The sequence below is a fragment of the Corythoichthys intestinalis genome, chromosome 19, assembly GCF_030265065.1.
Source record: "Corythoichthys intestinalis isolate RoL2023-P3 chromosome 19, ASM3026506v1, whole genome shotgun sequence".
In the NCBI taxonomy this organism is placed as follows: domain Eukaryota; kingdom Metazoa; phylum Chordata; class Actinopteri; order Syngnathiformes; family Syngnathidae; genus Corythoichthys; species Corythoichthys intestinalis.
In genome coordinates, this window is record NC_080413.1 from 26,456,596 (window position 1) to 26,481,489 (window position 24,894).

Below are 24,894 nucleotides of genomic sequence, written 5' to 3' on the forward strand. Positions count from 1 at the left end.
GTAAAGTGAATATAATGCTTAAAGAGCAGTTTGTGCATGAGCTCGCTAGATAATTTCTGTGTACTTGTGCAATGTGCCTCTGTCTTTCTGCTTTCTCTGTCTGGGATTCAGCGGAAGCCTGCTTCACCCATACATAGGCCATTGATGATGTCGCATAGTAGAGTGGGTAGCCAATATGTGATGAGTACGCGGGATTATCTGAGATTCTCAATATGATTAGCTAAAATTGTACTGGTATTTTAAAATTGCTAACAATGGCTATTTTTCCCACTTTTGTAAATTCTCTTTGAAATAAGACTGCCATGCCCTTGGCCTATATATTTAAACATATATATATTTTTTTGTTTTATTAATATCCATCATAAGTTATATTATATGTAGCATTAGGTACTCCAATGTCTGGGTTCAATGTCTGTTTAATTTATCATTGTTATTATTGAAGGAAATACAGTTGACTTATTATTCAAGAGTGCCATACTCAGCAGTTTACTGAATGCATCACGAGATGTGACGCCTTAGTCTGATGAGTTTGAAGACTTCGGGAAAGTTGAAAACTAATGGCATATTAACTGATATACTAAAAAAAAAAAAAAAAAAAAAAAAAAATCCAACCGTTTTAAACTTTGGATAAATAATGTTATTTTATTTATTTTAGTTTTGAATGACATTTATATTTTTATAGTGCGAATTTTAAAATCGGCCCAATTTGCTTCTGCTTGTTCAAAGTTTACAAAATTTACGATTACCTCAAACGTTACGCAGCGTAGTATTAATAAGAGGCAGCCGGTACCGCATCGTCGAAGAAGCAACCATCATTTTATAATTACGGGTAAGAAAATTCAAAGTTGTCTGAAAAATATCAGATCCATCTGTAATTTTTATGGCTTTACTTTAAAAATATTTCTAGGCAAGTCACTTTACATCAGTTGAAACAGGAGTCAGGACTCCACCCTCCGATCACCGGTTACCACAGTCAAGCCTTCTCAAAGCTTGTGTTTTCAGGTCGTTTTAAATATTGTTTTAGTATGGATCGCAAACGTTTATAGTTATTGAAAACGCGCTCAAGGTAATGTTTGTATCGAATTAATAAGAATCTTTCCTGTTGCTGGCTAGCCGGTAGCTCCGATTACCCACTTCCGCATCGACTCCAATCCGCCCTGTTCGTGTTGTAGCTTGTTGGCATGCAGTCAGTGCATTGCTTTTTCTGTCATATACCCAACAGTTTTCAAAAACCTTATTTCATTTTCTGTTATTATTATTATATATATTTTTTTAGTTTTACTTGGACTCATGAATTTATTTTCAACTATAAATTTTAAGGTTCAGAATTCTATTACCATGTTAAAATTATCATTTTTACCCCCCAATTTCTTTTTCTGCAGCAGCAATGAATATCGCTCATGAAGTAGATTTACTGGTGGAGGAGATTGAACGACTTGGCAGCAAAAGTGAGTCCATGCTCTTATTGTGCATTGTGGTATTATATGGGTCTTTTGTCTAGCTGGAAGCCAGTTCATTGCACATTCATCATTGTTATGTGATTTTTAAGACCCATTACTTCTAGTACAGGAAAATAGCCAAATTAGTATACACACAAAAAATATTGTATGCAGTGTGCATAATTATTTCTACATTTGAAAGTATGTTCTCATTTTAAGCACCAACCACCAACTCGTATGTGACCACAATGACCCATTTTTTAAAACGGAGCTGTTGGTATGATTTAAAAGAAAATAACCTCAGCTTTACAATAAAATATCAACATTTATGCTGTGATGTTTCATTTCTGGAAAATCGCAACTTGGAAGTTGTCAGTTTTCCAAAATTAGGAAAAAAATGGACTCGGAAAATGTGACTAATGCTTTTTAACAGCACTTCACTACAAAAAAAATGGCATGGTAGTGAGGCCATACAACCATAAAATACTTTGAACAATTATTGGTATATTTAAAAAATGAAATAATGGCTGTAATGTTTGATTTATCTACTGTATTAATAATTTTCTAATTATATTCCTGGATTGAAAAAAAAAAATAAAAAACACATTCTTCAAATTTATTCCAGATGCTGATGGTCAAACAACTGTAAAGTTTGGAGTGCTGTTCAAAGACGACCGCTGTGCCAACATCTTCGAGGCATTGGTGGGCACTTTGAGGGCCGCCAAGAAGAAGAAAATTGTCAAGTTCGAGGGAGAGTTGCTTCTGCAGGGTGTCCACGATAATGTTGACATTGTTCTACTTTAGGAATTAGGTCACTGTTTCCAACAGCAACTGCAGGTCGAAGTGTTTATGTTATCTAAATACTGAGCTTTTGCTTTATCAGTAAGCATATTTTTTAAGTTCTTTTCCACATACAAAGCCCAGTGTTTGAATTACCATTCTGAGACCAAATATGGTAGAACTCTTCTTGCATATTTTTAAAGTTCACTTTAATATTCACTTTAATTCAACCTTATTGAAATTTACATGTGCCAAACTAAGCAAACCCTCTTTTAGGAAGCAGTTTTTTTGAAGGGCTATTTAACAGCCACAAATGACAAAGCTATGATTATTGACATGTGGTTCTTCAAGCATAGCACACTGGCTTGGCGCAACGTTTACCTTCCCAGACAGTCTGATATACATCAGTTGCGTGTCTGTTTGGAAATGTAATGATTAAAGCAGCATAGCCTAACTAAAAGCATATCTATTGAGCTGGGAAATGTAAAATAGAAAATGTAAATACATCAGTGTGGGTGTGAGTTAAAGTCAGATTTTCAAAGGTGGAATGTGTCAAAAATGTGACTGGGATTAGTGTTTAAGCCAACATGCTAACAAATTTGATCGCAAGGAGGTTTCTGGTTATCTGCTGCCAAGGCTGCTCGCCTTTCTCTAAGGTTTTTCTTTTTTTATTTCTTGAAACCTAAATTCTCAGGGTGTATTTCATAGGTGTATAATTGTGGGGGTTGTGTGTGAGAGAGTTACTGTGACTTATTGAACACCTAAACAAGCTACGGATATATTTTCTGTAAAGTTGCAGACTAATTCATGGTTTATGCTACCCTTAGCAGGTATTCCATCAAGCAAATTTTAAGCAACTTTTATGGTTTGTCACTAAACCTTTTGTAATCAGAGCAAACTCTTCTCGACAAATCATTGTTAATGGTACAACAAGTGAGATCCAATGCTCCATGTGCATTTCAAAAATGAATATATGGATCAATCCCATAAATCTTAGCTGTGCTATGTCAGCTAATGATGGTACTTGTCATTGAGGCCATTATACATACTACCTCTCAATTTATTAATACAATAACTTCAAGAACACATTTTTGAAGACAGGTGAATTTCTGCAAGACGTTTATACCAGTTTGTATTCCTTGCCATTTAAATTACTGGTGTTGTGATTTTCATGATCTGTTTTGATTTCAAAACATTTTGAGAGTCATGGGCTTGACTCCCAGAAGTCTTGGTCATTTATCTAGATTTTCAGTCAAGATGACCACATAAACAAATTTGTGATTTGAAACAAAAACACTTAAGCAAAAACTTGAACTTGTTTTACTAACATTCCATCACTCCTATAAATGCTACCTTGAAGTTAAAAAAAAAAAAAAAATTATCGTCTCGATGTTGTCTTGGCTTATTTCAACTCAAAAATCTTGGTCTTGGGCAGGTCTAGGATTGTGTGGGTTTTTATTTTTAACTCCAAAATCTGTAAAGGACATGGTGTTTACATTGGACATGTGTTTGTAAGCATATAATTACCATATGGTGCCAACAAAAAAATATCTTTGTACTTTCTCTCAGGACCAGAGCAACCGAAAATGCTTAACAGATGAATGAACTAGTCATAGTTTTATAATTTGTCTATTCAACACTGTTTTTTGTACTGTAGAGTCAATGACATTTGCATATCAGGCATGAGTACATCAAATTTAAATTTCATACTTAAAATCTGAGAGTAGTGTGAATATCTTATATGAGACTGAAAATTAGAGGTTTTTACAGGTTCAATAATGTGCTGCATGATCGATGGTTATTTTTAATTTGGGTGCACAAAATTAAATGAATGGTGCAAAAGCAAAACATAAGTGACTTAACTAAAAATGGAATGAGCTGAGCTGGCATAAAACTGCATTTTTAATAATTATGGGAGATTGAGGCAGGGAGATGCCTGGTCTGCAAGTTCAGTGTGTCCCATTCATATCTGCTGTCATGTGAACTCTGGGTGATCAAATTATTCAGGGGTGTTTCTCTTTTTCTTGAAACAACATGTCTTGTAATTGGTATTTAAATACCATCAGCCTCAAATGGATTGGGTTTGTCATAGAAAATTGTGTATATGATAACTGGTATAAAGATTGTGAATGGACTATATTGTAAAACATTGATTTATTATTTTGACACTGGAAGAAAGGTCGTCCTGAAAATGATTTTATTAGATTTTTGCAAACTTTTTTTTTTTTTTTTTTTTTTGCTCTGGACGTGAACTTTTGTAAAAAGAGGGTAGACTCCTTGCCAGACCAGCGCCGATACCTCAAGCGTTTTACACCATAATCCATGTCTGTGAATCACACATAATTCCTGCATCATGTGTTATTGTTTATTACTATCTTTTGCATTGGCAATAACCCATGTCTACATTTCTAATGAATAAAATCTTGAGACTTCTTTACACTGCTTTGCCTGTATTCTGGTATCATGGCAATGAGATTTTTTTTGTATTCATTTTCCAAACAGCCCTTTGAATCTGGACAACATGGTGTGGTTAGCACCCTTACATTCCAGACTTTCAGATTAAAATTTTGGTCTCTAGCCTTTTGAAGAGAAATTTTTTGGGAAAAAAATCCTGTTCTATTGATTTAAAAAAAATTTTAACTCATACGGTACAACTCATAATAACACATTTTAGAGCTATAATTGCAATACCGTAAAACCGCGGTATTTTTGCTTAAGGTTATCATACCGTCAAATTTTCATACCATACGTGCTTAGTAATGACCATGAGAGGGTTAATAAATATAGGAGAATCAACACAATTATCACTCCAAATCTTGTAATCGGTCTTGCTTTATTGATCAACCATGATAAATTTTCGTACACACTGTAATTTTTAGGACATTTAAAAAGCATTGAGGATTCCCAGGTTACTTGAACACAGCACAGGTCGCCGTCGGCCAATGCCGGGGGGTCCAGTGACGTCGCGGGGTGGAAGAAGACGACAGAACAGGAATGAAAACAAGAGAGGGGCACGCCTTCTCTCTTTAAGGTTATGGCAGCTGAAAAAGTGCTGCTGGCAGAGCTGCACGGGGAGACTAAATAACAACACAAACAACTATTACGACAACAACAAAACGTCTATGGTTCACTAAACATCGTGAGTGCGTACCCCTGCAGAAATGGAGCTCACAGAAATGACAGACTGCGTTGACACAAGCCGTTGATGAATGCTATTGAATATAACGATTGACTCACCACTCGCTAGAAAAAAATGCCCAACCAGAAGAACAACAAGGGGAAGAAGAGCAAACGCACTAACAGCAGCGGGGATGAACAGGAAAATGGAGCCTGCGCGGCCGCAACAGGAGGCGCGGCCGCGGTTGCTGCTGCTGCTGCACCCGGGAGCGAGCGTTCGAGTGGTAAGAACGTAAACAGGACAGAGACGTACATGAACTACTTTGGTGACGCTACATTCTTGCTTTGCGCGCTTTTTTGACATACTTAGGTCAGTGACATGAATGCACAGCGATGTTGCAAAACCTATGTGCCCCCTCAACGCATCTAGTTGCACTGAACTGAACCGAGCTGTGCAAAACTTCCATGCTAAAAGATGGCATGTCTATGCTTTGCAGGGTCCAGTACCTGCAGATGTTGGCTCGATGTCTATTGAGGGGCCTAGAGTGAAAAGTGTGATTTTAAATTTCATAAACGTCAGATAAGGAGAATTTTGATTACTTATTTGACATTGACCGAAAAGGAGATATGTTGCTGCTTTGTCATTTTATTTATTGGTCGTGAAATACGAATACCTGGTTCCATTTTCAGCCATTGATAAATGAAGGCCCATGCAATTGGCAGATTTATGAACGCAGTTCATAAAAGATAATGTACACTCATTGTGCACAGTATGTACCTCAACTGTGATCAGTTTTGGATTCCATTTATCTAATTTAAAGGTGACCTTGCAACTGTTTTTCAACAATATTTATTACTTTCTATGGTGTCATTTTATCAGGTTTGCAAGACAATTTACATTGAAATTGCCAATAATGTCCTTTTCAAGCTATTTTATTTGGACCTTTTTGATTGCCTTTGAAAACAGAACTCACTAAAACTCATTATTATTATTATTAGTTGTAGTAGTAGTATACTACTACTACTACTACTACTACTACTACTACAGTATCATTGAACCTATTATGTTGTCATTTAAATGGGCCTGACTGGATCAAATTTGAATATAAACCCTTTGTGAGTGTTCGTGTTTGTATTCAGTGGCCATTGGCGAGTGGGCGGAAGCACAGTGTGGCCAGGTACTTGCATAATAAGGCTCCGTCACTGATTTAAAATCTGCTCATTTGCGGAGCTGTTTGACTTAAAATAGCGATTGCAATTAAATCACAAAAACAGATGAAAAACCTCAACCGGATCACACACACTCATTTTTATCTATTTCATACATGAGACTAGGAAAAAAAAAATCATGCAAGGTCACCTCTAACATACTCTTAAATTTAGAGCAGTAAAGAGCATTGTGGCACATTTTAGCAGTACATTTACCGCCTACTGCTCATCACAATTAAATATAGAGAATATACTGTATTTCACTTTACTATCCAGAGTATGAAAATAATAAATTCTGTCTTCAATCATTCAGAGGTCCAGTGTGCGACCCCTCTGGTCTGCAGCTTGAGCCGGCCCATTGACCTGGAGAAGGATGACTACCAGAGGATCCAGTGCAATAATGAACTGTGTCCTTACGGAAACTGGATGCATTTGCAGTGTTTCTATGAATGGGAGAGCTCTATTCTGGTACAATTCAACTGCATCGGCCGTGCACGTTCGTGGAATGAGAAACAGTGTCGACAGAACATGTGGACCAAGAAAGGATACGACCTAGCTTTTAGGTTCTGCTCTTGTCGTTGTGGCCAAGGTCATCTGAAAAAAGACACTGACTGGTATCAGGTGAAGCGCATGCAGGACGAACGAAAGAAGAAGCCATCTGAGAGGAGCACTGGGAGGACAGGGTCCTGTGGAGGGGCTTCTGGGCCTGGGGATGGTGTGTTTGATGACCCTAGGAAACGACAGCAAACAGGAGGACTAGGTAAAACAACGCATAGAGCGTCGAGTCAGGAGCAACCGCGAAGACAATCAGTGGACCGCCAGAACTCAGTTGAGAGAGGAGCAGGTGCAGCAGGAGGTTTCTTTCCTTTAGGGCCTCTAAAATCTCCATGCGACTCGCCAGGACAGTCTCCTCCAACTGGTTTCTCCTTCTCGCCAACCACCGTCCTTGGACAAGGTGGAGTTGGTTCAGGTTTTCGGGGTTCCCGGCAATTAGGAGAATTCCTCAAAACTGCAGTTCACATGGATGCTCAACGGAAGCAACTTATAGTTGGCGGATCCCTGAGCCGAGCCTCTGGTTGCGTTCCTCACCTTGAACCCGCAGCTGTTCTGCCCCTACCGATGGCTTTTACCCTCCCTCTTCATCACCGGCTTGCATCAGGCAGCATAAGTGATGGCACCCTTCCACAGCCTGTACAGTTCCTGAGGAGGCTGGACCTCTCGGAGCTACTCACTCACATCCCTCGCCATAAACTCAACACCTACCATGTTAGAATGGAGGACGATGCCCAGGTGGGCCAGGGAGAAGAATTGCGCAGGTAAAAATGTAAAATTTGTAGTAGATCCATAGACCTCATAACCTATTGACATGACACGGGAAACGGTGCCGATCCGTAGGAGGCCTATTTTCAAAAACTTCAAATTCAAATATTTTCAATGCAGTGATAGTCAGTTATATTTCAGGATTAGTAGCAATATTAAACATATCATATAAGTTTTTGCCCAAAATACCAACTTAATTTTCTTTTATTTACTGCATGTTTTCAACAGCTTATGAATCACTCAGTTTTCACATTAGAAACTTCATACTTGAGGAAAGCATGCAGAACCAATTATAATATATAAATAGATTACTAATAAATTCTATATAAAATCACAACTTTTTATAGTATAGAATTTATTGTCATTATTAGAGGTGTGCAAAATTTCCGATTCCTAGATTATTCGCGATTCGGCCGTGGAAGATTCGAGAACGATTCACAAACATCCAAATTCCGATTATTGAAATATGGAAGTAAAGCGGAAGTACACAACACTCAGCGCGCCGCGCGGTCTTCGGGACGGAACGGAGCGAGAGTAGCTAAACATCATGCTTCTCATTACCCGGCCCCTCGGGTAATGTCAATGCTCAACTCATCGAGATAAAAAAAAACACAACAACATACCTGACTGCTGCCGAAAAGCTGCTACAAAGTACATCCATATAATGTTATGGTAGATATCATTTATATAGGACTAGATGAAATATAGATTTGGTAGTGTTAGCAGCACATCTACAAAAAGCTAGATGCGGGCGGTAGTAAACGGCCGCCATCTTAAAGCAGTACACTTCCCTTCAAGGCTGTTGTAGCGAACCTTCCAAGCAAACCTAATTAACTTTTTATCTCAAATACTCCTAAATCGGTAAAATATTGACTTGAATCTATCTTTAAAATAGTTTTAAAACTTTCACATGTCGAAAGTAGACAAAAGGGAAATTATGGAAACGGGAGCAATTTTAACAAATTTAATGGTTGATTCACAACATTAAATTAATTGAATGTAGTTTAAAGCTGCTGATACAGAATGGGGACTGGAGTTTTTTATTTAATGTTATTTTTGTATATTTGTTTACTGCTATATGTTAACTTGATACTGAAATAGTAGTGTGGTTTAGCCTGAGAGTATTTTTGAACAATTTTGGAACTAATGTACAAAACAAAACAAAAAAAGAAGAAAAAAAAATAGAAAAAAAGAAAAAAAAGGAGGGAGGTGCATCAATAATCGTTTTATAATCGAATCGGAGCCTCTGAATCGTAATCGTAATCGAATCGTTAGGTGCCCAAAGATTCCCAGCTCTAGTCATTGTGAGAGCATTTCCCTGTGCTGTGCAGGATAAGTTAAGATCTCAAATGTTCATATATATATATATATCAGAGGTTGCGCTAGACTTTTTCGTTGTCTGTCATTTTGACTGACAGGGTCATAAAAATCCGGTCATAATCTATTTTTACCCGTCACTTAAATTTTTAAAATGATGATAATGACATTGTGGTGACCCTTTGTTTGGCATAATTCACCTTCCGTACTTGTGTGTCCATTTGGTCGAGCGCGTTACCGGTGTAGGTTCAAGCGCCTACACCGGCTACGACAGTCACGTGACAGAGACACTTAAGAGCCGCGCGCGGTCCCCTCACTATCCACTCGCTCTCGCTATATGATTGGCCGAAGAGTCGAAATGCTCTCCCGTGAAATGCCTGTTTAAAAATGTTCCCGTTGTTACTTCTTGCGTTCGCTTATAAGTGCCCATTTAAAAAGGAAAAGCGATGGATGATACTACACACAGAGCGTATTATTAACAAATGTTAAAGTTGTATCATCATATAGCGAGAATAAGAAACATCACTGAGGCCCCAGTAGGTAGGTAGCCTACCATATGTAGCATATGGAACAATTAAATTAACAGTTCACCTGCTGTGGCCTGAACGTAGTCTCACACTTTCCTCCTGGTGTGCAGTCCCTGTTTTTTCACCTCTTTTATCAACACCATCGTCGTTTTGGGGCTTTTTGAAGAAACTTCGGACACTCAGTTGCCTTGACATTTTTTCAGAGTAAGGCCAACGACGTCATGCATCAAGAGAGACAATAGCTAATTAATATGCTCACTCGCCACCCTGTGGTCTGGGGTGTGAATTGCAACCGGTCAAAATGTCGGATTGACTTCAGTTTTTTACGTCACCGTTTTAAAAAATCGGTCAACGACGGAAAATATTCGGTTAACGCGACCCCTGAGATATATATATATATAAATTCTTTATCGATACGGACGTAAAACAATCTCGATTCTTGGTTAAAAGCAAAACAAAGCGGTGCAGGTAATATTTATTTTACGTAAATATGGCGAACGTGCGGCTCGTCCTTAAGTTCATTGTGGCGCCACCTTACCACAAGTCCACAGCAAAGAGCTTTTTACATTGAAATTCTTGTGAATAAATGCTTAAATCCCTGAATTCTTTATAGATATGGACGTAAAACAGTCTCGATTCTTGGTTAAAAGCAAAAAAAACCCAAAAAAAACGGGATGTTTGAATTTACTTTTCTTAAATCTGTCGAAGAATGATGCTAGTCTGTTAGCTCTTTGTTAAGATAAGGGGGCTGCCACAATGGCTTTTTCCTTTCAAAATTCTTGTGAATAAATGCTTAAATCACTGAATTCTTGATAGATATGGACTTTAAACTGTCTCGATTCTTTGTTAAAAGAGCAAAAAAACGGGCAGTTACGCATCTATTTTACGTATATATGTCGAAGAATGATGCCAATGCCGTAGCGGTTCCCATTCTCCCATTGATTTTTTTTCACAACGTTTCAAAATGCATGCATGGTATGAAAAATATAATATTTACCTTGAATCCTCGAACAAATCACTCCTGAGATAATCCTTCCTGTTTGTATGTGGTACAGCTTTCGTAGTTCTTAAAAAATCCAAGCTTAAATCCGACATGAGCGTGTGCCGTCTTCGGCTGACTATAACTAAATGAAGTTCGGCCCCCTATGGTAAGGCGTGACGCAAAGAATGACGAAGTTTCAGGTCAACATATAATGAAGTCTATGGTAGATCATAATGGCGTATCACACGCAACACGTCACGTTTACTCATTAATATTCATGATGTTAGCAACTGTTGCTAGGTTGGTCAAGCTCGCGTTTGTCCCTAATGCTAAATTCATGTACAGTAAATAGTGTACAAACGAGATGTTTACTGAGCTAAACCTACCAATTCTCTTGGAAAATTATGTCACTGGTGCCAAATTCCCTGGTAAAGATGTGGAAGAACATGCAAATGTTCGGTTAAAGAGTCTGCTTGAGTGTCGAGGGCTGAAAAAGATGGGAAAAAGAGCCGACCTGATCCAAAGGTAGCTTTTTTATCGACACCTTTTTCTTGTGTGAATTGCCTTACGTCACTGACAATGACATTCTGCTGTTTCAACAATTGATCCTTTACCACCATATGCCCTGTCTTTTTTCATATATTATATCACCTGGTTGTCTTGTGTCGCTGACCGTTCTTGGGGGCAATTTATATTGCTATTTTTATGTAGCGATCGCAAATGCTACTCAGTGACAGCCAACGAACACTTTAAATTTTTTCATTAATAACAAATCTTTAATTCTATAATTTATTTACACTTCCTCCTTATTACAGTTCTTTTTTTTTTTTTTTTTTTTTTTTTACAAAAGAATTTTTTTTACGGTCATTCGTTGTCAGAGAGAAGCAGCACGGCAAAACGCCACGCTAAAGAAAAAGTAAAAATATCAAAATGGCCTATACCTCTTCGGGGCAGGCAATGGATCAGCATTGTCATCTGTAGGACCATAGCGTTTCTACAAGTTCCATAGCAGCATTGTTTACTCGGCATGTTCTTTTTTGACAGATTACTGGCAGAAAACAAGCAGTACTGACATGGGTTGTATGCGAGGGCGCTTCTATGTTGACCCACGTCCGGTTTAAGATGGTGACGTCACGGTCTAAAAATAGCATTCATGTGGTACCCTATTGAATGTTGAAATCCTTTGTGACACCCATCTACCCATTGTCTGTAACGTTTACCCTTTTTAATATTGCTGGTGAGCGGGAGCGTATCTATTGACTGATCATCAGTCAGTTGTAGGGCAGCCAAAATACACTACGTTCGGTTCACATTCACCCAGTATATGTGAATGAACAAGTTGAACAAATATGAACAAGTTCGTGAACTTTCTTCTTTGAACTCGTTTCATTTACAGCACTGACATACTGTATATATGTAGACAAAATTTAAATTCTTCAGTTTACCTATTTTGCAATTTCTCATTATGTGTGAAGAAGATTGAGTACCTGGAGAAAACTCCTACAAACATGGGAGGCATGCAAACACAACATATGGCCTAAACTGAGATTTAAATCAAAACCTCTTGACATGCTTTCCACTTGTCTGCCACAATATATGTGCTTTTCTTTAAACAGTAAAAATATTCAGTGGTTTCCCCACTGTTACAAATATTCAAATATATTTTCACACCCAATTCCTAATCGCTGATAAAACCCTTGTGCACTGTAAACACTCTGGCGTTAGCCACGGCTGCTACTTTGATAGTATGACTTATTTGTAATGGAGATGTGTATGAAATGTTTTAGGAGGGAAAGCCTACAATCAATTAGAAATCTTACAGGGTCACAACCTTCCTATATGGTAAATGTCTCTTATTCTGCGTCGTCTCTGAATGTGACCGCTTACATCTGGAAGAGCGCCTTCAATGTTTACTTGTTTTGTCTCGTGATTTGCAGTTAGTCACTTTTAAGTTTTATTCAAGGTTTGTTGCTGCTAACCGAATGTGGCTACTCCATCCATTGTTTCAATAAAGCTCTTTAAGCACAGTGTAACAAGTAGCAGCCAGTATCATTGACCCATCATCAGTCACGCCACAATGTCTGGCACAAAACAAGGTCTGTCAATGTCGCAATCATATAGCCCTTATTGTTCTGCCACTTCTGTGTTATAGGTTCATTCTGTCCACACTCAGTGCAAGCCAGAGGAACGTGGTGAACTGTGCGCTGTGCCACCGAGCGCTCCCAGTTTTTGAACAATTTCCACTAGTGGACGGGACAATGTTCCTTAGCCCATCACGCCATGATGAGATTGAGTACGATGTTCCTTGCCACCTGCAAGGTAAAAATGGATTATTTGCATTGTTAGGGATTTCTTTATTGCATCTACATTTTGTAAAATAAATGTTCTTCTTTCTACCGCAAACCCAACAACATCCCACATCATTTTATGTTCATATTCAAAGTTCAAAAGTCAATTCCCTTGAATTAAGAGCTCAAATCACAAGTATCGTCTGTGATGCCCATCATGAAATATTTGATTATGTAATTATTATTGCAACACTTTACTAAAAATAATGTAGTTAGTGAGGGTTATTTGAAAGGTAAATACTTTAATTAAAAACATTTTTAAATAAATAAATAAATAAATAATTCGCAGTAGCTACTCTTAATGTGAATTGGCACAATAATTGCACAAGATTCTTTGATGTACTGTACAACCCACACACTTTGATGGCACCTAATATGCATAACTATGGAAGTATCATTCATTATGCTTTGCATGTTTTTTGTCTGCATTTCTTGAAAGAAACAATTTAAGTGTGCCCTTCCTGTAATGAGTGGAGATGGCTTTTAATCTGGTTTGAAATACACTTTAGTCATTGACAATATTTATGTAACAGCATAGACGCCTTTCTGTTTACCATTAGCCTCTGTGCTAACTACTTTACTATAAGTTAAGTGTTAGATTATATCAGTGCTTCTCAATTGTTTTCTGTCACGCCCCCCCAAGGAAGACGTAAATGTTTCGCGCCCCCCCAAATTCTGCCGCCACTGTAAATAGTATCATTTGTCTACAATATTACTATTATAAGTACGTCTCTGCCTCACATTGTATCCTTTTTTTCCTATTAGAGAAAATAACAGAGATAAACTTATAAAGTATAACTTTATTAACATTGTTTTGTTTGTAACAGAAAAGACTTAACGCCCATCAATTTGCCTGAATTTTAAAAAAAAAAATTAACATCCAAACTAAAAAATACACTCAAGGTACATTTTTGACCATTTGATACAGAAAAATAAAATGTAATAAAATCAGTAAATAATAACAAATTAAAATTGATTAGAAACATTCACTCATGAGGACAATGTGCCAAAAAATTTGACCGAAAAAACAAATCTGAATAAAAGAAGAAGAAAAAAGTGTCCTTGGACAGGACAGTTTTTATTTTTGCTGCTCACAGTATTTACCTCCTTTGCAATGGTGTGGAGTTAATTTGCAATGAGCATGCTAACAATGCTCACTGGCTTACTGATATAACACTGACAAAGCAGGACGATTGTTGGCAATATTCGGCACGTTTTCACTGAAAAAATCAAGCGGCTTAACAATGAGATTGGGGTCTAATGTCTTTAAGTGGCGTCTTAATTGATTTGGCTTCTGGCTGTCTGCTATAATTATTTTTAGACACATTAAACAGTGGTCTTTCATCATCACCCACTGTATTAAAAGTCAAAGCTAAAAGGCAAACGGCACGAAAAAAGCGCATTCACGGCGGCCGAGGTAGAACCGTAGGTGAGGGCGGTCGTCGTGACGATCCCAAGCCGAAAATGGCACTTCTCGGGCGGCGACGTGAGAACCGGACAAGACAGTGGGTCGCTGCGTGAGTGAGTCCGGTCGGAAAACGGCTTTCGAAAATGGCGGTGGCACACTGCTCTTCATATCTGTTGTCTGTGTGTGCTGAGTGCTCTCCTTAGTTCAAAAATACTGCGCGCACTCTGAAAATGAGAGCGCCACTGCCACCTACAGTAATGAGTGGATGTGCAAGTACACTTTATTCCAGTACGGCAAAAAAAAAAAAAAAAAAAAAAAAAAACATGTTCCCCGAGGTCACATGCGCCCCCCCCTGGCATCGCTCTGCGCCCCCCCAGGGGGGCGCGCCCCACTATTTGAGAAGTACTGGATTATATATATATATACACACATAGAGTGAGGAGCAGAAGTATTTGCAGTCTTGTAATTTTGCAAGTTCACCCACTTAGAAAATCGGTAGAGGTCTTAAATTTCAATCATAGATGCATTTTCACGCATAGAGACATACAGTAATCTAAAAAGAAAATCCGGAACTCACATTGTATGATTTTTAAAAATAATTTATTTGTAATTTACTGGGGTTAATAAGTATTTGTACCCCTGAGAATTTACAATAATTTTGACACTCAAAGTGTTGTCAATCTACCTTTAAAAAATAAAAACCATGAGCCACCACCCGTTTGAGCTCATTACTGTAACCTGTGCACCCCACAGTCAGCCAGAACCCAGCTGCTGCCATGGGCAAGACCAGAGAACTTTCGAAAGACACCAGAGAAAAAATTGTTGAGCTCCACAAAGCTGGAAAAGGCTATGGGACAATTGGAAAGCAGCTTGGTGAGAATAGATCAACAGTGGCAGCAATTGTTAGAAAATGGAAAAGGCTAAACATGACTGATAAACTACCTCGGACTGGGGCTCCACGTAAAATCTTTCCTCGTGGGGCATCACTCATGATGCGAAAAGTGAGGGCTCAGCCTAGAACTACATGGAAGGAACTGGTCAATGACCTGAAGAGAGCTGGATGCACAGTTTCAAAGGCGACTGTCAGTAGAACACTGCGTTGCAATGGTTTAAAATCATGCATTGCTCAAAAGAGAGAAGCCAGTACATGTGAAGGCCCGTCTGAAGTTTGCCAGCGACCATCTCAATGATGCAGCGGGGTCATGGGAGAAAGTCATGTGGTCAGATGAGACCAAAATAGAACTTTTTGGTGCAAACATTACTCGTTGTGTGTGGAGGAAAAAGAAGGATGAGTACAATGGCCAAGCATGTCTCCAGATTTGAACCCAATAGAACAGGGGTGCCCAAGTCCGGTCCTCAAGAGCCCCTATCCAGCTTGTTTTCCATGTCTCCCTCCTTGAACACACCTGAATCAAATGATCAGCTCATCAGCAAGCTCTGCAGGAGAATGATAATGATCCTGATTATTTGAGTCAGGTGTGTTGGAGGAGAGAGATATGGAAAACAAGCTGGATAGGGGCTCTCGAGGACTGGACTTGAGCACCCCTGCAATAGAACATCTTTGGGGGATCCTCAAGCGGAAGGTGGAAGTGCGCAAAGTCTCAAATATCCGGCAGCTCCGCAACGTTGTCATGGAGGAGTGGAAGAGCATTCCACTGACAACCTGTGAAGCTCTGGTCAACACAATGCTCAGGAGAGTAAAGGCAGTTCTAGATAATAGTGGTGGCCACACAAAATATTGACAGTTGACAACTTTCACTAAGGGGTGTACTCACTTTTGTTGCCAGGGGTTTAGATATTAATGGCTATAAATTGAGTTATTTTGAGGGGAAAATAAATGAACTCTATTATAAAAGCTGCACACAGACTACTTTACATTGTGTCATAGTGTCATTTTGTCAGTGTTGTCCCATGAAAAGATATACGTACTTAAATAGCTGCAGAAATGCGAGGGGTGTACTCACTTTTGTGATACACTGTAGATGTTTAATATTCATTAGGCATTTCAAGCTAAGTCAATTAATAATGAATGAAACACTAATATAATATGCAACATAAAAGATTTTATCCTCAGTGGGAGCTGCAGTAAAGGTGCAGCACTGTATCTTTCTTACTTGGTTGTTTTGCCCTTTAGTAAATATCCAATGTTTAATTTCGCCCACAGCAAATCGGTAAAACTAAAATAATATTATGCATAGTTACTGCAGTAAATTTTAAATGAGACGTCAACTAGCAATACCATTTTTTAGACTGGTGACTTAATTTGGCAAATAATCATTATTTCTTTATCTCTAACAGGTAGGTTAATGCACCTCTATGCCATATGTGTGGATTGTCTCGAAGGTGTCCACAAGATCGTGTGCATCAAATGCAAGTCCCGGTGGGATGGGAGCTGGCACCAACTAGGCACGATGTACACCTACGACATCTTGGCTGCTTCTCCTTGTTGTCAGGTAGAACTCCTGCCAATGAGTTAACAGTGGAAAAAAAGATTGTGGTTCCCCTCCAATTTTTTTAAATCTTATTTTTTTGAATTCATACCTGTAGCACAATGTCTTGAAATACTAAAATTTAATACTTCCCCACAAAATAGATTATCATTACTCCATCAAGTGAATAAATGATTTTGACTTACTTGTTATAGGCAATACATAATCATATAATGCTGTTTCAAATTCGTTTTTGCTCAACTGAATAAGTTACATTGTCATCATTTGTATTTTTTTCTACTACCAAAATAACAAGGTAAAAGCTTGACTGAAAAAGACAACTTAAAAACTGCTGTTATGATGTTGCCACTTAGAGGTTGGCTTTCGTTTGTTTTTGCTAAACCACTGTAGCCATACTAGGGATGTCCCAATTGCATATTTTTGCACCCGAGTCAGAGTCATCTGATTTCTATCATCTGCTGATACAGAGTCCCAATCAGATACCAAAAAGACACTGAAGTTTTTTTTTTTGTTTTTTTTTTCTAAGAGTTTTAAACATGTCACTGTCCCACCGTGCCGCTGTCATGTGTTTTTTATTTTTTAAACAAGATTAACATAGCAAAATGCTTGTCTTTAATAAATGCTTCAAATCCGCTCACGCTGTTGAGAACAGTGTCTCACACAAGAGTTGCCACAGCACACTACTGCTAGTGTGTAACAAGCTAAACGATGATTGACACATCCGTGCCTTTGATCGTAAAGCTACCAAGCTTCTCCGGCAAGAGCAAAGCTACAAACATGTCAATCATCATTAACTTTTGCAAACTCCAGTGCACTGCTAACCAAGAAAAGCAGCAGGAGGGAGAGTGAGAGGCTGTACGAAGCAAAAAAACTATTTTTGAAACTAAAAACCCGATCCTTCTCAAACAGATTCCGATCCTTTGAAAAATGGCACGATCGGCCTGATTTCCAACATCCCTAAGCCATACATTTATTGTAATATACTGTACGGTACAGCACATTTTTATACTCATTGCTGAATTATGAACAATCAAAACTATTCATGAGGAAAATGTCAAATTTCATCCATTAACAACAAGTTTTCGACTTTTATCATTTCATCTTTAATCCATAGACCATTTGGGTTATACTGTATTTTATTTCAAATTAGCTGGGAGTCGATATATTGATGTAAACTGTTCTTGGGTTAAAGTGTTGTATTAAATACAAACATAATGTGTGTAGAGGATTATTCTGAAATCATCATATGTCCAATGTCTGTTTTCCACCAGGCCCGTCTCAACTGTAAACACTGCGGGAAGCCAGTGGTCGACGTTCGTGTCGGGATGCAGTATTTCTCCGAGTACAGCAATGTGCAGCAGTGCCCTCACTGCGGTAATCTGGACTATCACTTTGTCAAACCTTTCTCCTCCTACAAAGTACTCGAGGCTTATTGACAAATGTTGTCCATGCATGCTAGTTAATGCATTTATTTTTACGGTTTAGGAAACTTTATATTTTTAAATGTGGAGATCAGTTGGATGTCTTCAGTTCCCACATGTTAAGACTAACGGAGCATGATTCTCATGAAAGTACCGAGGCTCTTTAATGCTGGAAGATCAACAATTGTGTTGGATCAAGTGTGAAGCACATTTACAGTATCTGTGACAAGTGAATGTATCTGTAAGCCAAATTATATTATTATTTTTACCATAAAATTATATTATTCTTGAATAAATAGTGTGGATGTTATCCTATCATCAGGTGCTGACCAAAGTTCACAGTAGGAATGTGAACCTCTTGGCACCTCACGATAAGATACGATTTGCGATACAAAGCTCACGATAACGATGATCTGATGATATGGCGATGCAACGATTATCAGTAAATTGGTCAGGAGATCTTTCCAGGATTTTCTACAAACAACTAATAAACAGAAAAACAAGCTTCTGCCGTGAATTGGAATGAGTTTATCACTAGTAGACGTCCAATCCATTTGAAATGGGAGGGTGGCAGCGAATGAACGATGAACATTCGTTCATTCGCTGCCATCCCTCCAACTTCAAACGGATTGAACGTCTATGGCCGTCAGTGCCAGCCAATGCCAGGCAATGAGGTAATTTTGGGCCATTTAAGATCATTTACCTGTTCATTTTCAGTTACTTCCTGTTGATTTTGGGGTATTTTATGGGTCACTTCCTGTTTATTTTGAGTTACAGAACCTGACGTGACTTGGGAATAACCCAAATGTATAGGCAGTGACTCAAATCAACGGGAAATGACCTGGAAACGCCCTAAAATGAACAGCAAGTGACCTGTAAATGCCCCGAAAATTGGACCGAATGACTGTGAATGCTCGTTTTGAATGAACGAACGTTCGCAGTCTAATCGGATTGGGCGTCGAGCACCGTCAATGGCAGCCTTAGAGTTAACTGAGACACTATTATGGTGGAAGATTTTGGTAGCAACTTGATGCTTTGTTTTTTTTTGTTTTGTTTTTTTTAAAAACATTGACACCATTCTAAAACGATATCTCGATTCTTGACATGAGCATATCGATAACCTTTTGGGATACAAAGTATCACGATATATCACCATTTCGATATTTCGTCACACCTCTAGTTCACAGCATTTTTTTTTATTTTATTGATGCTAGTAAAGTTAACAGTGAGGTAGTTTCTATACAGAACCAAGACAAAATTGCCACGACCGATTACCTTCAACATGAACATCAACAATTTGTGATATATATTTTCTAACCTTGATTTTACACCTCATTTTTACGTTTTAAAACTCTCCATCAAACAAAATATGTCACACAAAGTATGAATGATGATTTTGTCTTAATTAACAGAAAATCGTACTCCTCGTTCAATCTTCATCTGTAGTTTATTAAGAATGGAAACAGGTGCCCAATGAACATGAGGGTTCAATGTACCTTCTGCCATCTAGTGGAAGAATTAGGTGTCAGAATTGTTTGCCTGTCACTTGGTGTCAAACGCATGTATTTAGCGACATCTCGAAAGATCTCTCAGTCATGGCACACTAATGTGCAACAGCACAGTTGGGTATACCGACTTATACAAAGTCTACTTGCAAATGTTTCATTTCTCGTTGATCATTGTTGAGAGGTCCTCTTTTGTGTCCGGAAGCGACGTTTCATCCTTGGCAGCCTGTCGGCCGGTGGACTGCGATTGTGAAGTCTGATCTTTGTCTCTTCTAGACAGTTCCTTTGCTGAAGGTGGCCGAAGAATGCACATGGCCGCTTTACCCTCACGTATGACTCTTGGCTTAGAGACATATCCCACCATCACCTCCATTTGTTGGACTATTTGCTCTAGGTTTTCATCCTGGAGGAAAATAAGATTTGTCACGGGGGAATTCAAGGCACCATTTGCAATAAGTTTGGAACTAGTGGTGAAATAGGAGTGAGTCTTCCTCACCAGATTATTTATAGACTCTCTGCTTGGTGAGCGCAATGTAATCCTGACATGATGCTTCTTCTCCAACCACCTCTCCACCTGCTTGAATTTGGTCTTTAGGTCATGAGGAGCAATGCCTGATGAAAAAGTAAGCTCTTTGACCTGCAAAGGAGCTGTACAGAAAATCCCACAAAAATTACTTTTATACTCCCCCCCCCCCCCCCCCCACCTGGTTGTGATATGACTTGAGGTAAGTGAAGACAGATTCTTCTAAAATAAGGGTCTTGCAAAATCACATTGGCTTTTTATACAGAACCTGGACATGCGTGCTCACATAAACTCAATTTACAACCTAAATACGCTTTTTACAGTTCTGTGCTTACCTAATGCAGACATGTTACTGTTAACAACACTTAACCAAATTTCCACACACCTGCTTTAGTTTTCTGTTTCTCCCCCATCTTCATCTGTTCTTCGTGGATTTGTTTTCCACTCATCAAACGATATACTGGAGGATCCTTTTGTTCACTGAGAAGCACCAGTTTGAGACCCTTCTCATCCATGATTCTAAGGACATCTGCACGGTGGAGGACACCCATGTCTTCTCCTGCCTCACTGATAACTTGGATCTGACGCGCCGAGATTTTCCGGCCAACGCTGGTGATTGTGTCACGAGCCCGGGGATCCTGCTTTTTTCTCTTTACTGCAGGAGATGGATTGGAGTCAACTGCCTCAGTGCAAAAGGGATACCATCTCCAAGGGTTGGCAAAGATGCTACTCTTTTCGGCCCTGTTGCATATCCTCAATCCAGGAATGCCAGGACCGCCACTCTTCAGCATTTTGATCCCATGACAAACAACCTGCCTGACACAGATTGCAGCCATGATCTGAAAACCACACATGCAGCTTTACAAATAGACACAAACCTGAACAATATTTCAAATCGTTGTTACAAGTTAAGGCAGGACATGACAAATTGTTACATCACATAAAATACCGAGCAAAATCAAATTGTTGGCGTACAAACCACCTCATTACCCCACTAAAATGAAGAAGTACTGTACATCTTATCGTTTTCCTTAAAGAACGAGGAATTATTTACTGTATATATTGAATTAAGTCCAAACATGTTTTTTTTTAATTTTTTTAAACGAACACAGAAAAAGGCTTTACTTCTAACGTTGACTAGTATTTTACAATATTTCTGTTTACTGTACTTACTCCCCTGTGCATGATTTCAAATGACTAGTCCTTCAGTCTCACCAGTGGGGTAGGGGAGTTGTTGATAGTAAGAAACAACATCATTTAAGAGCGTTTGTCACATAGCCATTCGCTAAACTAATTAGAAAAAGGAAAGAAAGAAAAAAAAAAACATGATTATTTTATTACGATTTGATCACTACCGTTCAATGTCGAAAGCTCATTCTGCAGCAGGAAACAGGGTGAAGGATTTTTCCGGAAGATGCTCTTCTTCGTTCTTACCTCAGGAAAACACATATGGTAAGTATTTTACTGCCATCTAGAGATCACAATATGAATTACTATAGTGGGAGGTGGCAATGTACAGTGGTTTCATTGGTTTTTCCTAGTTTGTTTTCTCTTAACTTTCTTGCCAGTGGCGCCTCCAGAAATTTTTCATAGGGGTGGCCAGATGGGGCCACTTAAAATCTTGAGGTGGCCAAAACTAAAAGCCATAATTTCAGGTTTTCATTTTATTATTGCAGTAAGAAGGTCAGGGGAAAACTATCAGAAAGACTTAAGGACACGGCTACTGATATACTTTGGTGTATTGTGTAATATTTGATGTTACTAATGATTTAATGTGCATAGTCCATAACTGTCCAGTCAACATTTTGGGTTCCACAACAATTCTGTTTTTATTGCGTTGTGTATATATTAGGCATATGGTGTACATTTAACTAGGGCTGTCAAACGATTACAATTTTTAATCGAGTTAATCACAGCTTAAAAATTAATTAATTGTAATTAATCGCAATTCAAACCATTTCTAAAATATGCCATATTTTTCTGTAAATTATTGTTGGAATGGAAAGATAAGACAAGACGGATATATACATTCAACATACTGTACATAAGTACTGTATTTATTTATCATAACAATAAATCCACAAGATGGCATTAACATCATTAACATTCTTTCTGTGAAAGTGATCCACGGATAGAAAGACTTGTGATTCTTAAATGATAAATGTGAGTTTGTTTTGTATATTGTGACAAAATATTGCCATCTAGTGTATTTGTTGAGCTTTCAGTAAATGATACTGTAGCGATTTAACTGTTCTGCCCAAATGCACGACGGGAAGTGGTGCAACCATGACTGTGTGTGGTGGCTGCAAATGCTATATCTTCTCTGCGTTGGGTACACTACAGGGTGTTAAGAAAATGATCAACTCCTGTCATTCGTCCCCACGTCGCTTCCCACAATATTTATAGTTACTGTGGGAGAGATGACAAAGCTTTTGCCAATTAAAATCACGGCCCCAATTAATGCTTGTATCTACTCCACTCACTTGACACTGCCTCTTATCTCTGTATTTAAGTAAAACAGCACCATTGTAGGCTGTTTGCGGCAATGCATGAGTGAGTCGTACGGCGAATTCGTTAATTGCGATAAATATTTTCACGTGATTAAAAAAATCAATTACCGCCCGTTAATGCAATAAATTTGACAGCCCTACATTTAACAAAAGAAAATAAATGCATTCATTTGGGATGAAATGCATAACTGATGCTACAACAGTCTAACGATACACTGGCAAGCGGGGTGGCCAGTGGGGTAGCCAACGAATTTATAGGGGTGGCCGTGGCCACCCCCTGGTGGTGCCACTGTTTCTTGCACCGCTATAACCAGTCCTTCCAGTATTTTCATTCTACTTTTGGAGGGGAAAAAAACTGCTGACCCCATTGACCAAAGAAGGTTATTTGTAATAGATGCGCTTGGCGGGTCTGGAATCTTAACCCTTGATTTTTGGCTGGAGGTCTGGGTCCTTGTAAAACTGCACCCACCCAGGATGCAAATTAGTGATCTATGCTGTAGTAAATAAAAACTCACGCTCTAAAATTTAATCATGGAAAGAAGAAAAAAAAAAAAAAAAAGTTTAAACTGACAAAGACAAATGGTAAAACGCAACTTTTGATATCTTGACAAATATACTGTGTATAGTGCTGGCTAAAAGTATTGGCAGCCCTGCAATTCTGTCAGATAATCCTCAATTTGTCCCAGAAAATAATTTAAATTACAAATGCTTTGGTAGTAATATCTTCATTTATTTTGCCTGCGATGAAAAAACACAAAAGAAAATAGGAAAAAAAATCATGATCATTTTACACGAAACTCAAAAAATAGTCCGGACAAAAGAATTGCCACCATTTGAAAAATCATGTGATGCTTCTCTAATTTGTGTAATTAACAGCACCTGTTACTTGCCTGTGGCACATAAGAGGTGGTGGCAATAACTGAATCACACTTGCAGCCAGTTAAAATGGATTAAAGTTGACTCAACCTCCTGTGTCATTGTGTGTACATCACTGAGAATGGAGAAAAGAAAGAAGACCAAAGAACTGTTTGAGGACTTAAGAAGCAAAATTGTGAGAAAAGAACGGGCAATCTCAAGGCTACAAGTGCATCTCCAAAGACCTGAATGTTCCTGTGTCTACCGTGCGCAGTGTCATCAATAAGTGTAAAGCCCACGGCACTGTGGCTAACCTCCCTAGATGTGGACCGAAAAGAAAAATTGACAAGAGATTTCAACGAAAGATTGTGCGGATGGTGGATAAACAACTTCCAAACAAGTTCAAGCTGTCCTGCAGTCCGAGGGTACAAGTGTCAACTCGTACTATCCGTCGGCGTCTGAATGAAAAGGGACTCTATGTTAGGATACCCAGGAAGACCCCACTTCTGACCCAGAGACATAAAAAACCAGGCTGGAGTTTGCCACGACTTACCTGAGAAAGCTAAAAACATTTTAGAAGAATGTTCTCTGGTCAGATGAGACAAAAGTAGAGCTTTTTTGGAAAAAAGGCATCAACATAGAGTTTACAGGGAAAAAATGAGGCCTTCAAAGAAAAGAACAGGGTCCCCACAGTCAAACATGGTGGAGGTTCCCTGATGTTTTGGGGTTGCTTTGCTTACTCTGGCACTGGACTGCTTGACCGTGTGCATGTCATTATGAAGTTTGAAGACTACAAACAAATTTTGCACATAATGTAGGGCCCAGTGTGAGAAAGCTGGGTCTCCCTCAGAGGTCATGGGTCTTCCAGCAGGACAATGACCCAAAACATACTAGAAAATGGTTTGAGAGAAAGCACTGGAGACTTCTAAAGTGGCCAGCAATGATTCCAGACCTGAATCCCATAGAACACCTGTGGAGAGATCTGAAAACGGCAGTTTGGAGAAGGCACCCTTCAAATCTCAGAACTGGAGCAGTTGGCCAAAAAAGAATGGTCTAAAATATTACCAGAGCATTGTAAGAAACTCATTGATTGATACCGGAAGCGGTTGTTCGCCGTTATTTTGTCTAAAGGTTGTGCTACCAAGCATTAGGCTGAGGGTGCCAATACTTTTGTCCAGCCCAT

General features: G+C 38.7%; 3 protein-coding genes across 8 annotated transcripts; 2 read left to right on the forward strand and 1 right to left on the reverse strand.

Moving 5' to 3' along the window:
* The first annotated feature begins 747 nt into the window (after positions 1-747).
* On the forward strand, positions 748-4,660 carry abracl (ABRA C-terminal like). Of its 3 annotated transcripts, none has more exons than XM_057822952.1 (3): positions 748-829; positions 1,383-1,448; positions 2,065-4,660. In XM_057822952.1, the coding sequence occupies exons 2-3, from the start codon at positions 1,388-1,390 to the stop codon at positions 2,241-2,243; spliced, it is 240 nt and encodes a 79-aa protein (XP_057678935.1). In that variant the 5' UTR covers positions 748-829; positions 1,383-1,387; the 3' UTR covers positions 2,244-4,660. The 3 variants fall into 3 exon arrangements, with proteins under 3 accessions (XP_057678935.1, XP_057678936.1, XP_057678937.1); XM_057822953.1 differs by having other exon boundaries at positions 753-829; positions 1,386-1,448; XM_057822954.1 differs by lacking the exon at positions 748-829 and adding an exon at positions 932-1,002 and having other exon boundaries at positions 1,386-1,448.
* Positions 4,661-5,158: 498 nt separating this feature from the next.
* Positions 5,159-23,173, forward strand: heca (hdc homolog, cell cycle regulator). The gene is made up of 5 exons (XM_057823447.1): positions 5,159-5,620; positions 6,859-7,861; positions 12,844-13,010; positions 16,746-16,900; positions 18,169-23,173. The coding sequence occupies exons 1-5, from the start codon at positions 5,473-5,475 to the stop codon at positions 18,331-18,333; spliced, it is 1,638 nt and encodes a 545-aa protein (XP_057679430.1). The 5' UTR covers positions 5,159-5,472; the 3' UTR covers positions 18,334-23,173.
* On the reverse strand, positions 19,166-21,794 carry mtif3 (mitochondrial translational initiation factor 3). Of its 4 annotated transcripts, none has more exons than XM_057823451.1 (4): positions 21,562-21,677; positions 20,732-21,185; positions 20,320-20,435; positions 19,166-20,226 (listed from the first exon to the last, which is right to left on the reverse strand). In XM_057823451.1, exons 1-4 carry the CDS (start codon positions 21,601-21,603, stop codon positions 19,981-19,983), a joined length of 858 nt encoding a protein of 285 aa, XP_057679434.1. In that variant the 5' UTR covers positions 21,604-21,677; the 3' UTR covers positions 19,166-19,980. The 4 variants fall into 4 exon arrangements, with proteins under 4 accessions (XP_057679434.1, XP_057679432.1, XP_057679435.1 ...); XM_057823449.1 differs by having other exon boundaries at positions 19,186-20,226; positions 20,320-20,471; positions 21,562-21,665; XM_057823452.1 differs by lacking the exon at positions 21,562-21,677 and adding an exon at positions 21,702-21,794 and having other exon boundaries at positions 19,189-20,226; positions 20,320-20,471.
* Positions 23,174-24,894: the final 1,721 nt, after the last annotated feature.